Below are 13,939 nucleotides of genomic sequence, written 5' to 3'. Positions count from 1 at the left end.
ACGTTCAGTGTTTTGAAGTCTATTTAGTGCTCAGGAGCTGTACCATAGGTTACGCTGCGCACTATCGTCACGGGTAGGGTAAAAAGTAAAATCCGACATGGACATATAGTCAAGCGGGGACTTGAGTTGTGCTTTTATCTTTCATTCATCCAATACACGCAGCAGACAACACGCTGTGCAAGGAGCGTGGTTATCGATCCATACCGCACAGCATCCCCTAACTGGGAACATGTGAGCCTAACTAAGGTTAACTCCAGCGGATATTTGTAATTAGTTTTCATTTTGAATGAAAGCGGGTTGTCTTTTATCTCCTTGTTCCTTTACATTTTGATTTACGAACGAAATTAACGATGTCGTTGCTATAAATACTATGAGCTATGAATTATAAACAGCAGCATCACTGATCTTTATTTGGGAAAAGGAACTGCTGACTTATGCTTGCTTCTCATTGTACACTGAACAAAAATATAAACGCAACACTTTTGTTTTTGCTCCCATTCCCCATGGGATGGACGTAGAGACCTAAAATTCATTCCAGATACACAATATAACCATCCCTCCCAAACAGTGGTCACAAATCAGTCCAAATGTGTGGTAGTGGGCACATCTGCTATATTGAGATAATCCATCCCACCTCACAGGTGTGCCACATCAGGATGCTGATCTGACATCATGAGTAGTGCACAGGTGTACCTCAGACTGCCCACAACAAAAGGCCACCCTGGAATGTGCAGTTTTGTCTCACAGCAAAATGCCACAGATGCCACAAGCAATGAGGGAGCGTGCAATTGGCATGCTGACAGCAGGAATGTCAACCAGATCTGTCGCCCGTGCATTGAATGTTCATTTCTCAACCATAAGCCGTCTCCACAGGCGTTTCAGAGAATATGGCAGCACATCCAACCGGCCTCACAACCGCAGACCTCGTGTAACCACACCAGCCCAGGACCTCCACATCCAGCAGGTTCACCTCCAAGATCGTCTGAGACCAGCCACCCAGACAGCTGCTGGAACAATTGGTTTGCACAACCAAACAATTTCTGCACAAACTGTCAGAAACCGTCTCAGGGACGCTCAACTGCATGCCCGTCGTCCTCATCGGGGTCTTGACCTGACTCCAGCTCGTCGCCGTAACAGACTTGTGTGGGCAAATGCTCACATTCGATGGCGTCTGGCACGTTGGAGAGGTGTGCGCTTCACGGATGAATCATGGTTCACATTGTTCAGGGCAGATGGCAGCTGAGAATGTCCCAGTTCTTGCATGGCCAGCATACTCACCGGACATGTCACCCATTGAGCATGTTCGGGATGTGCTTGACCGGCGTATACGACAGCGTGTACCAGTTCCCACGAATATCCAACAACCTCGCACAGCCATTGAAGTGGAGTGGACCAACATTCCACAGGCCACAATTGACAATCTGATAGACTCCATGCGACGATGTGTTGCACTGCATGAGGCAAATGGTGGTCACACCAGATAATGACCGGTTCTGGGTCCCCAGACCCCCAATAGCGCAAAAAAACTGCACATTCCAGGGTGGCCTTTTGTTGTGGGCAGTCTGAGGTACACCTGTGCACTACTCATGATGTCAGATCAGCATCCTGATGTGGCACACCTGTGAGGTGGGATGGATTATCTCAATATAGCAGATGTGCCCACTACCACACATTTGGACTGATTTGTGACCACTGTTTGGGAGGGATGGTTATATTGTGTATCTGGAATGAATTTTAGGTCTCTACGTCCATCCCATGGGGAATGGGAGCAAAAACAAAAGTGTTGCGTTTATATTTTTGTTCAGTGTATTTTCAAATAAAGCTACATGTATTATAGTAATGGAGTCCTTTAGTTGCGTAAATATGTGATATGATATGAAAATTAGCAAAAACATATTACAAAAACAATAATAATTTAAAAAAAAAACCTCACATATGCTTGACAATCGTAAAATTCCGGACATGTACTGCAATGTTTTCTGATGAGAAGCGGCGCAGTTTTTTTCAGTTACCGTATGGTGCTGTGGTTGCTGAAAAGGGTGTTTAGTTGTCGCCCTCTGCTGGAGAAACGTGCGTATTATATTAAAATTATTGTGGAGAAACTAAGTATGCTTGTTCCTCTGCTTGGTAGCGTAGATCAACTCGGTGTATTTAGGCATGTAGATGTCATGAAGACGACCTGCTGATGTTGAAACCAGCCATCAGAACAGGGAAGAAAGGTGATTTAAGTGACTTTGAATTTGTTGGTGCTGGTCTGAGTACTAAGGAAACTGCTTATCCAATTGGATTTTCCCACATAGTCATCTCTGGTGTTTATGGAGAATGGTTAAAATGAGAAAACATCCAGACAGCGACAGTTCTCTGTTCTCCGTGTGAAAATGCCAGAGGTTTAACTAGAACAGCCAGATTGCTTTGATTTGATAGTAAATCAACAGGTGGTAGTGTAGTAATAGTGGATTAAAAGTTAATGGGCACATTTTAAACCCTTTAGTGCTATGTGAGAATTGTTCAAATGCCAAAGCCTACCTGAGTATTGTTGCTGACCATGTCCATCCCTTTATGACTGCAGTGTCTTTATCTTCTGATGGTTGCTTCCAGGAGGATACCACGCCATACTACAATCTCTAATCATCTCAAACTGCTTTCTGGAACATAACAATCCACCAAATTGAAAAGCACCTTTGGGATGTGGTGGAAAGTTGAAAAGGGAAAGTTACGTCATGGATGTGGAACCGACAAATCTGCAGCAACAATGTGATGCTGTCATGTGAATATGGACCAAAATCTCTGAAGAATGTTTCCACTGTCTTGTTGAATCTATGCCATGAGGAATAAAGGCAGTTCTCAAGGCAAAAGCAGGTCTAACCAGGCATCAGGAAGGTGTACCTATAAAATGTCTGGTCTACAATTCTCTATTGACAATTAGGTTTTCCTCAAAGAAGACTCATTTCTTCATTGCCTGTTTCTGTTTTCTCCCCAAACACTCCCAAAAGAATCAGAGCACTGAGGAATTACTTGTTGATAGAAACCCAGCTCCAAAATTGTGATGTTTAAAGTGTCTTTTAACATAAGAAAGCAAGTACAGAGTTTTTAGAACATAAGAAGATACCATGAAGTTTCAACATCAGCTTGTACGCAACTAGATCTGTAAAAAGTCAGCTGTAAACATGTCAAAGGATACTGGTCGTTACAAGCCATGTGGCGAACTAATGATGATATTACAGCCCACAAAGGTTTTTGAGGCTGTATGGGAAGCCATCATTAGTAACCTATTATGCATTGCACATGGATTATAATATGGGCTATAGAATTTTAGTCACATTACTGCATTACACACGTTGCCACAAATTGAACATAAAATATAAATGACAGCATGTCATCAGCCCATTTTCCCGCATCCTCCAACTTAAGCTTTCCTATCCATCCATTTGTTACCATTTTATTTTTCTGTTTTTGTAACAGCATGCACATATTTTTTTAATCAAAATTATATTATTAAAACTAAAATTATTATTGTTCTTCTCTGGGAATTTTCCATTTTTTCAGTTTTACCAAAAAAAATAGCAAAGCACATTATGATTTTTTAAAACTATATTAGTGAATATTTTTCAGTATTTTTTGAAACCCACGAAATAAAACACACCACAGCAGGAAGCAAAAGTGTCGCAGTGCTGAAATGGTTCCAGCATGGTGATGCAAAAAAACAATCCACCTTAAAAAAAAGTGCACAAAGTAAATGTAACATCAATGCAAAAGAGACATTCTGATTTAGACAATGTAAGTAAAGGACCATACGCTGGATAAGTGATGTGAAAAATGGTTACAGGTTACATTGAAAAATTTTTTTAAAATCCAACTAAATGCTATATTGACATTTAAACTTCCTTATATTTTGCCAGTATTTCTGATAATCGGTGTACCACTGCATAGGTCACACATTAAATACACTGCACTGAAATCAAGTGAACTATCGCTATAGACTAATTTCAGTCCTTTAGCTCTAGAACAAAAAGACAATCTGTTTTATTTTTTGCTTTTTTTAGAGTCCTGACAATTCACTTGTTGTTACAGAAACATTTGACTGTGCAACAATATAAATCTAACTTTGTAAAAAGTGAGACCTGCACAACAGATTAAATGTGCCATTTAAAGGAGCAGTGTGTAGAATTTTAGTGACATCTGGTGATGAGGTCGGCATTACAACCAACTGAGCAGCCCTCACTTTAGCTACCAAAGCATCTTTTCAAGCATGCAGTAAAAACTAAAGTGGCTGCAAAGCCTTAAAAAATGTTGTTACTTACCCACATCCCCTGGATTTATCCAGAGAAAGTAACATCACAGCAAGCCCTGCTAAAGTTGTAACAAATGCAAAAGACTCTCTCTAGAGCCAGTGTTATTATTATTATCCCTCTAAGTCTGAACTAGGGCTCTTAATGATTAGGCTAGTAAATTTATAGTTTTGGCCTCAATGCCCTACCTCACTATTGTTCTTCTAGACAGGTGTCAAATATTTTAGTTTGTCGGTGCATTAAAACTTATAGTACTTAGACTAGATCCAGAGTTACAGGGTAGTCGTGAATCTGAAAAATCAAGTCTATCTTTTGCAACCCATTTGGCATCTGCTACAACCAGATCTTTTTAGTGAAAGGTACACGGTGGCCTAAAAATACATACCCAAACCAAAATAACTACTACAAACGACCCTTGTTTAACTGGCAACATTGTGTTTTTTCTCCCTCGATGGGAGGGAGTAATTGGTCTGTCTGTCTTTTCAATTTTTGTGTGATGTTAGATACCGATTACAGCTCGAGCTGATTTAATTTTGGTAAAAATCAAGGTCATATCAAATGTGAAAATCATAAAAACTTTATATCACTCACAGTTTCTTTTGTAGATTAAATTTAGACAACAATAAACTACACCTTAGTGGACATGAGTACCTAGGTTGACCTACCTATTTGACCTTGACCTTAATTGTTAGCACCCAGGGTCAAAGTTGACCTCAAAAAACAATTTCAAGAAACTTTCATGTGAAAGGGCATAGAGAGAGACGAACAACTACACTATTTTTCAATATGGCGCCATACAACGTCGCGATGACATAATCATATTGTAATAAAAACAGATAGAGATAAGCATGTTGTAATAAAAACACCATAAAACCGTTTTAGGACAGCCCTTGCCCTTCAGGAGGCGCTGCGTTCTTTCAGTGCTATTGTTTCAGGTATAATGTAAGCTTGCCTACACACACATCCCTGGAAACCTGAGTATGTGAGGCTGACAATGGCCCTCAAACTCAGAACAAGAAAAACTTGTCAGATGCTTTATAGTAGCAGCATAATAATAATACTTGTGCACTGACCATCACCCTTCTGGCTTACAGTTTCAGCTACTCACTTGCTTCACGCTCCAACCCGTGTTGCTAAACGAGAAGTAGAGAAAATAAACAAGTTGACAAAGACACAGTCAAACACGTGGAGAGCAGGAAAGAACACATACTGAAAGCAATAATGATCAATCAGTTCAAAAGTTCTACCTGTCAGGGTAGGAACCCCCACCAGAATACTGATTTTCTGGCTGCCAACAATGGTAACTTTGTTCTTGTTGCCATCACATGTCTTCTGCACTTTCTTTGATTTCGGTGACCAGGATGAGAATATTTTTAAAAAACACACAACAGCCACCAGTCCAGGTACATCCATTGCTATGACTGTCTGGTTACACAGTCAATCTAAATTCTGTCAATGACATAAAAAAACACAATAAATACAAATAAGGAGGACGAAACGCTTATGTTACTGTTCTTAATGAGTTGAGCAGCTGTCTACAATTTGTATAATTAAAAAATAATATAATTATAAAATTTGTATAAAGTTATGAGCCTATTTCAGGCAACTACTTGTCAACTTGACCCTGACACACTGTGACTGGATAAGACTACTGTTGTTAACTTACGATGCTAGCTCCTGGAGGTCATTTTTACAAACCTATCCATGTTTCCCATACTTCCTGCTTCTGACTGCACCACATAAATATATACATATTATACAATAATATTTCTTATATAAATAATACAAAAAAACTGACTAAACAGGTTTTCTTGTCCAGGAAAAATTATATGACTTTTTTTGAAGAATCAAAATTTTAAACCACCTTAGGAGTGGAGTGGGGTGGGTGGGTTAACTGTGAAGTTAAACGTTAACATGACTTCAGACTGGTTCCAGTAATTTTCCAGCAGGATAGAGTCATTCTTTGTCTGGATAGTTTCCCCAGGAGTGGGAGGGCACAGAGACTGCATATCTATATTGGCACATAAACCACAATCCAGCTGCTTTATTGAAAGTTTTTCAAACCCATTTATTGTTGGCTTACTGAAATAAACAACATAGATGCTAGTTACAGTGAACAAGGTTCTTAGAAAGCAGATTTTTTATTTTACCGGCCAAGCCACAGCATTCACCCTGCTGCCATCTGGCAAGTATTACAGAAGTACTGACTGCTGCTCCAGCAGACTTTAGGTCAGTTCATTTCCTCAGACCACTCATTTCATCCTCCGTCAACATGTATAAAAGTATTTTTGTTGTTGTTGTTATATTTACAGCAAAATCATTATTTTTTATTTATTTTTTGTTAGTAATATAAAGGCACTACATCATTTCAATGTGTAATTTATTACATAAATTACACATTAACTGCAGAAAACAAATAGTGTGATTGATCGTGTATTTTATGGTTTTAGTGTGTTAATGATAAGCATTTGCCTTGCATGTGCTTACTGGTTATCAAGAGCTGGTCTAATGTGGACTCTGACCATGAACTGGCCATGGAAGATGATGTTACAGCAAGCGGCTGTAAAACAAACCGCTGTAAGCTCTCATTCCTCTCAGTATCTACTGCACTATTGAAAAAAAAACTTAATTTAAGACGTAATTTAAAAGCTCCGGAGCCACATCATCGTGTACTTGAATGTTTTCTGGAACTGTATATGGCAAATAAATGTTTATTAATTAATTAATTAATTAACTACTAATGTATTGATCTGTGGTGCTGTTTTTATTATGAAAATAAACCACTCTTCAGACAAACTAAAATCAACCATGCTGACATTACAGATCTTCTAGTATCTCGATTCTCTCTTTCACCACTGCTGCAGACGCCAAAAATATTACAGTTAACTGTCTTTCCCTGTGGTTGGCTTACCTCTCTGCAGTGGAGAAGTTCTTCAGAACCACCATGTGCAGTAAGGGCTTCTCCCTTTGTCTCTGAGTCACGCTCAGTGTGGCTCAATCACCTGGCAGGTGCAGCAACACAGTCCGTTTCAGACGAATGACACTTAAATGAAAAGCATAATAGCAGCAAACATGTTCAAACGTTGCTGTGAAACAACACATAAGGGAAAAAAACATCAATGATGTAGCTACATAAAACCTTTTAAACTCTGAGCGGGATCATTATATGTATTTCACTGCATATAATTAGAAGAAACATGATGCTGCACATTACGACCAAAACCAGGAGAAAACAAACACGTCTCATTGTGATGTTTGTTTGTTTTGCTTCAGCGATGGTAACTTAAATGCAAGCTCAGATAAAACAAAAAACTGAGGTCTAAGCCATGCACTTGGAAGTCTGGTTTACTGATAATGCTTCCAAAACCTCTGCCCCACAATTGAGGTCATGAAGACAAAAGAAAAAATTTAAACCGAAACCTAATCCCGCAGACATCTCAGAGAACAGAGGTCTGTTTTTAATATTCGTTGTTCTCTAAAGCCATCCCTCAGAGTCGTTCCTGCAGTGAGATAGATTTAACTTCCAAGGGGTAGACTAGCTGTCTCTCCTATCACACACACAACTGGGATATTGGCTCTTCTTGGAAGGTTCTTCTGGGATCGTCTCCTTCTTGCTGTTTATTTTTCCCCAATTGCCAAAAAAAAAATTGAGAGAACAATAATGTTTTGTAAATTTTTCTTTTCAATTTTCTTTTACAGAACATTACTTTGTATTGCAGTTTCAGTTAAATAGAAGACTTAAATCATTTTTGCTTTACATTATTTACAAAGTCACAGCTTTTTTGCAGATGAGGGTTGCATCTTTGGACGTTCCTGAATTTATAAGCAGTATAGATCGATATTCCTCAGTTAACTTCCAATGATTACTTCCTTCAAACCATCAACTCTATTAGACCCCTTTTGATAAGACTGTTTAAAAAGTCCCACAATTAACTAATGTATCGATCTTAAATATGATAAATCTATCTTTATTACTAGGGTACCTACCACAGGCTTTTAAGATAAGTTAAGATAAGTTTACTATTACTTAAAAAGCCTCTACTTGGCCCAGCTGTCTTAGCAAATTATTGACCAAACTCCAACCTTCTTTTTACTTTAGTTTATTTAGCAAATTCTAGTCAGTGCAGAAACGGCACTGGTGAAGGTTATGAATGATCTACTTATGCCTGCTGACAGTTGATTAATCTCTGTGTTTGTCCTGCTAGACCTCAGTGCGGCATTTGATACTGTAGACCACAATATTTTACTGCAAACATTAGAACATTTTGTAATTATTAAAGGTACTGTGCTGCAGTGTTTTGAATCATATCTGCGAAACAGATTTCCATTTCCTCATGAAAATGGGGAGTGTTTTCTATACAGAGCTCCACAGGGAACCGTGCTGGGACCAGTTCTATTTACTTTATACAGCCTTCCCTCGAATAACTTTCTGTTATTTGCATCACAGTCTTCTGATGCTAACTGAACTGACTATTTATGCACAATAAAAAAAAAACATTAAAAAAACAATCAAATACAAGTTCCAGCTGTATAATAATCATCCACATAATAAACAGTGTTAATTATTAATATTTTAACATCAGCTGCAACTTTGTTATAGCTTTCCAGATAATGTTCATAGATGGTTTACAAACTAGTTATTAACAAATTCATGAACATTGCTGTCAAATTATTACTTATTACTTCTAGTAAAACACACTTAACAGTTGGTGGTTATGTGTTACTGATTTTTGCACTAGAATCTTCCTGCATTACAAGTGATGACCTAACCAGAAAAAAAAAAACCTTTATTACAATACATTTTAGCATAAAAACAGATGGTGTTAAACACTAGGGTTAGCTTCTGAGAACGCCTCAAGTTCTGTTTTTTTAGCCATCAACTGTGGTTGTTTGAAAAGTACAAGTCCGTCCCCTGCAGGATCAGCGGTGCAGAGTATCCAGTGATTGTTGTCCTGTTCAGCTTTATGGGAATCCAAGAACGTGTGAGCCGTCAGCTCATACTCCTTGCCGTACATGGTCCTGCAAGGACACAACTGTTATGCACAAATGAATTCACATCTTGGTGGTCATTATTAAGGACACAACAGATGGTTGCTTTCACATGTTCTTATAGCGGCTGTGGAGCTGATTAGCTAATTGGACCTGAGTAGCAGTGCAATTTTAATGTCATTGTAGCAAAAATGTACTGTTTTCTTCTTTACTTGCTCCTTATGTATCCTAGAGTATTGTTTGTTATTGCTAATGTGCTAACAGACATCTAAGCTGATATCATAAATGCCCAACACAACTGGTTTGGAGTTACATTTGAAAAGAAAATTGAAAAATACCAGAGGACTTGATCACCCAGAACAGCAAGAGCCTGGTTTGTTTTGCAATGTACAATCAGCACCTTCACATTAGCCTAAAAAAAGCATAGACAAAACACAATTCTTAATGGCAGTGAAAGGAACATAATGCATTTATAACACTGATGCTGCAGCAGGTGTAACCAGGAAGATACAGTAAACACTTACAGGAACTGGCAGACCCTCATATTCAAGTCTTTCCTGGGGGTCAAAGTAAACTATCTTCCACCATGACAGAAAGGAATCGCTGTCTTCCAGGCTTACTTCTTGGAGGCGAGACTTTTTTGCACACTTTTAGGTCAAAATATATGATAATAGTAAAAATTCTCACAAAAAGGGGGAACATAATTATGTCATCTTGCACTAAAGTATGTACAGTATGTACAAATGCACAATTTTTCCATTAATTTTTCATTTAAAGCATTGTCACAGTTATTTTTGCTGTAATTAATGTTAAAACTTAACTTACCTTTTGAAAACTTTGCAGGTCACTCGTCAAGTAAAGCTGAGGGAAAGAAAGGGAAAGAATACATGTAAATACAAGAAGCAATCATTCAAATTGTACATACATCCCATGTGTATATGAGACCCTGCTTTGATTCATGTTGTAACATTAGTTTATGGTACTTCCATGTGTTTGTGGTTTTCCTTTCCTGTGCGTTTTCTGTTCACCCTGTCTATAGCTTGCTGTTTTTCTGCATCTGTTCTTTGTTCTGCTTTAAATTTTCCTCTTTCATTTTGAGCGTTATTCCCTTGTACTTTTTCATCCCTTCTGGGCTATTTTACTTCATTATCATCTTGAATGACTTTACCTGTGTCTCATTTATTCATCTTCCCATGTGCATTTAGTGTGTGTCTGCCCTTAGGCTTTGCTGGTTCATTATGTCGTGCCTCCTGTGAACCTTTCTCTATTTTGATTTTTGTTTTCTTGACAGGATATTGGATATCTACATTTAGACATAAGAAAAAAGCATGGCATGTTAAAAGTTCATTTAAAAAAGACTATAGCAACCTAGAAGCCATTTAAATCTTGCATTAAAAAAGGGGATTTATGGATGGCTAGATAATCCTGAGAAATATCTGTATGCAAGGGAGAAAGTCGAACACTCTCAGAAAGCAGTGAATTAAAAACCAACATGACTTCATATCTGACATTAATGCATGGCCTTAACCCAGTAAACACAGTTTGTTGCTATCGCCACAAATTCAAATTAAAACTCTCCTAAGGTAATGAAAAAAGCATAGTATAAAAAGCCAATGTGTTCTTTGGGACCTAACTCTTTAGAGATGGACTGAGGTGATGTGCAAAAACTATTTGAACCATCACAGTTTGAAATTGTTTTTCATCCTCTGGGATAAAGAAAAGAGGGACTGTTTCAATTTTTTTCAGCTTTCACTTTAAAAGCAAGAACCCACAGTAGTATAAGAGCGTGTAGTGTGTCAAGTGACCTACAAGGGTCCAGGTGCCAAACTAGCTTGACTATAGTCCACACCTGTCACAAATGGATCACACTGTGTTAAAAAGAACGCAACTTAGTGGTAATTGTTTTTTTCTTAGAAAGATAATAATTTAACCTTCCAGTAATTGGCACACTGACAAGATCAGGTTTTTAAAGGTAATGTCATAACTTATATAAAGCTACTAAAATACTATAATAAACAGACTATTCATACATATTGGCTCATTTGTACAGGCCATCCTTTCTGGTATTACACTTCAACACTGTATCTACTACCAGTAATAAACACCTTAATAAATCCTCTAAACTCAACACATCTAGTTTAGATCAGTCCAAAGACATAACTGAAAAAACAGTGTTATATAATAATCAGTGCTTAAAAGACTTATATCCTCCTCTCATACCAAGAACACAACTGAAATAACTGACAATAACTGTAACAAACATACTAAAGGATTTTTATGTGGAAAATCACTGGAATGCCCATTCAAGATACTCTTTGTATTCAACATGTAATTAAAATGTGTATTGTGTGTGTGTGTGTGTGTGCGTGCGTGCGTGCGTGCGTGCGTGCGTGTGTGTGTGTGTGTGTGTGTGTGTGTGTGTGTGTGTGTGTGTGTGTGCGTGCGTGTGCGTGTGTGTGTGTGTGTGTGTGTGTTCACTTACTCCCCTGGCAAAGCCACTTGTTGTCTTTAAGGCAAAACTTTGCTCAAAATGAAGAGTGGATCCCTCAGGACTGCCATCTACACTGATGTCACACAAGCAGATGTTGCAGATTTAAATCAGGGTGTTGCTATAAGTATTAAAGTTTATGTTAATGTAAATTTGAGGGTGTTTACCTGGTAATGACGAAAGCTGTGCGTGTGCACGGCTGGACACTCCTGACAGCGCTGACTGCACACGGAGCTTGAATGCTGGGAGAAGGAATCTTTGTTAAGCTGTTAACATCAGCATTGATGCTCACTGCACTGCACTCCCTGTTTCCTCCTCCCATGTTCACTAACATCACAATATCACCAAAGTGCAGAGTGCCATCATTTGTCACGGAGAATTTCACCTACACAAACAGATAAAGTCCCTTATTAGCACATTGCCAGTGTGATTGGTTTCAACAAGTATTTTATTAGGTTAAAACCCATTTTACCGGTTTTAAAATGTTCTCTTTGAGGAAGTCCATTTTCTGGCCAGCAAGCTCACCCCTCTCTTTTTTCTCCAGATGTTCTTTTACTTCATCCTGGAGAAAAAAAATAAGACATCAAGTAAGTACTCTTTAACACAGTTTTCTTTTCAGTCCCACCACTACTAGTTACTGTAGCAAGTAAAGCAAATCAATTACTTAAAAACATTTACAGTAGCATTAAACCATTATTACAAAAATTATTTGTAATCTCCCCAATTCAGTAATTCAGGATTATATCTAGCTGCGTGACATTTTGCGTTTGTTTTTGTCTCTGTGCAGTTGAACCCTGAAAACTTTACCCCAATAGCTATATCAACGTATTTTTGTGTTGCCTACAACTCATAAAACGTCTAGCACTGAATACTTTCTTTAGGTGTGAAAACAGGACTATAAACAGTCAGATGTAAAGTACATTTCGAAGAATATGGGAATATTTTTACCATGAATTGTAAAAGGCTAAATGTTTATTAAAAAATTCCAAAAATTAGCAGACTATTTGTTATTATTTATTAGATCGATGCCCAGTTCGCAGTAAGTCTGTGTTAACTAGAACCTCGTAACCCCGAATCAAATTCACTTCCTAAACATATATAATAACACTGAATTACTACCAGTGCTATTTTCAACCCATTGCTGGTTGAAACATTAAATGTTCCAGTAGTTTTTTTTCTCTCTCTCTCTTTTTAAACAAACCTCTTTTAAGCGCTGCTCTTCAAACCAGTTTCCCATTTTCACAGGTGTGCGGTAAGTTCTTATATGTGCCATTTTTCACTCAGGCAAAACTGCGAGTACATGCCGGAAAGTTTAACAAGTTTAGCTGCTTTAGCTATTTTAGCTTGGTTTGTGATGTAGTCTCTATGGTAACGGTGTACTCGTCAGTTCTCGCTGATCGTCGCGAGACGTCGAGGTTGTAATTAGAAACAAAACAACTGCAGTGTAGTACATTCATACAGCCATATATTTGTGTTGTGGCTTTTTAATCCGCTTTAATCTTGCTTGATTTGATTTTTTTTTAAGTTTTTTTGCTCTATAGAGCAATTGTATTGTTTTTGTGTGTTTTTTTGAGCTGTTTTTTTTATTTTATTTTAATGGTATTGACTTGAGCCACTTTATTGGTAATTGTATGTGCTTTTTTCTGTTTTGGCAACTGTAATTTATTTGCAACATTTATAAAGTATATCTTATTTTAAAAGGTTCATGGTTTATAATTTGTCCTATTTGAAATAGAATAACCCATGCATGTGAGATCTAAAAGTCATATTGTCATATCATATCAGCCGCTCACTTTGGAAGTCATCACAGCGGATCATCTGCCTCTGTCTCACTCTACCCCAGGCATCCTCTTTTATTACACCAACCCTCTGCATGTCCTCCTTCACTACATCCAGAAATCTTCTTTGTGGTCTTCCTCTTTTCTTCCTACCTGGCAGCTCCATATTCAACATCATTTGTCCAGTATATTCACTCTCTCCCCTCTGCACATGTCCAAACTATCTCAGCTACGCCTCTCCAGCGTGACCTGTCTCTCTGATACATTTTCATATTTGTCTTTATTGTTACTAATTATTCCCACCAACATACAAAAGCACAAAATAAATGAAAAAGAATTTCTGTTTTTCATTTAAGAGTGGAGTAAAACAACATGTGGTCACGGAGTTGCAGAAA

At 38.0% G+C, this 13,939-nt stretch overlaps 1 protein-coding gene across 1 annotated transcript; it reads right to left on the bottom strand.

Moving 5' to 3' along the window:
• Positions 1–9,112: 9,112 nt before the first annotated feature.
• Positions 9,113–13,039, bottom strand: cfap161 (cilia and flagella associated protein 161). Its single transcript, XM_085357391.1, has 8 exons — positions 12,968–13,039; positions 12,239–12,328; positions 11,934–12,151; positions 11,761–11,842; positions 10,104–10,139; positions 9,803–9,925; positions 9,617–9,690; positions 9,113–9,308 (listed from the first exon to the last, which is right to left on the bottom strand). The coding sequence occupies exons 1-8, from the start codon at positions 13,037–13,039 to the stop codon at positions 9,113–9,115; spliced, it is 891 nt and encodes a 296-aa protein (XP_085213517.1).
• Between the last annotated feature and the right edge of the window lie 900 nt (positions 13,040–13,939).

The sequence above is a fragment of the Diplotaxodon limnothrissa genome, linkage group LG7, assembly GCF_057381915.1.
Source record: "Diplotaxodon limnothrissa isolate DT_005_m linkage group LG7, D_limnothrissa_male_GT1.1, whole genome shotgun sequence".
Lineage (NCBI taxonomy): Eukaryota > Metazoa > Chordata > Actinopteri > Cichliformes > Cichlidae > Diplotaxodon > Diplotaxodon limnothrissa.
The sequence above is the reverse complement of the archived record's forward strand: the minus strand, read 5'-3'. Positions and strand labels throughout refer to the sequence as shown.

What these genes read in the sequence shown, in the direction of transcription:
- cfap161 (XM_085357391.1), bottom strand. Translation starts at nt 13,039, where the DNA reads ATGGCACATATAAGAACTTACCGCACACCTGTGAAAATGGGAAACTGG. An exon ending in AAGAGAACATTTTAAAACCG is followed by an intron (nt 12,152 to 12,238) that starts GTAAAATGGGTT and finishes CTGTTTGTGTAG; the next exon opens with GTGAAATTCTCCGTGACAAA. An exon ending in ATGAGGGTCTGCCAGTTCCT is followed by an intron (nt 9,691 to 9,802) that starts GTAAGTGTTTAC and finishes TGCTTTTTTTAG; the next exon opens with GCTAATGTGAAGGTGCTGAT.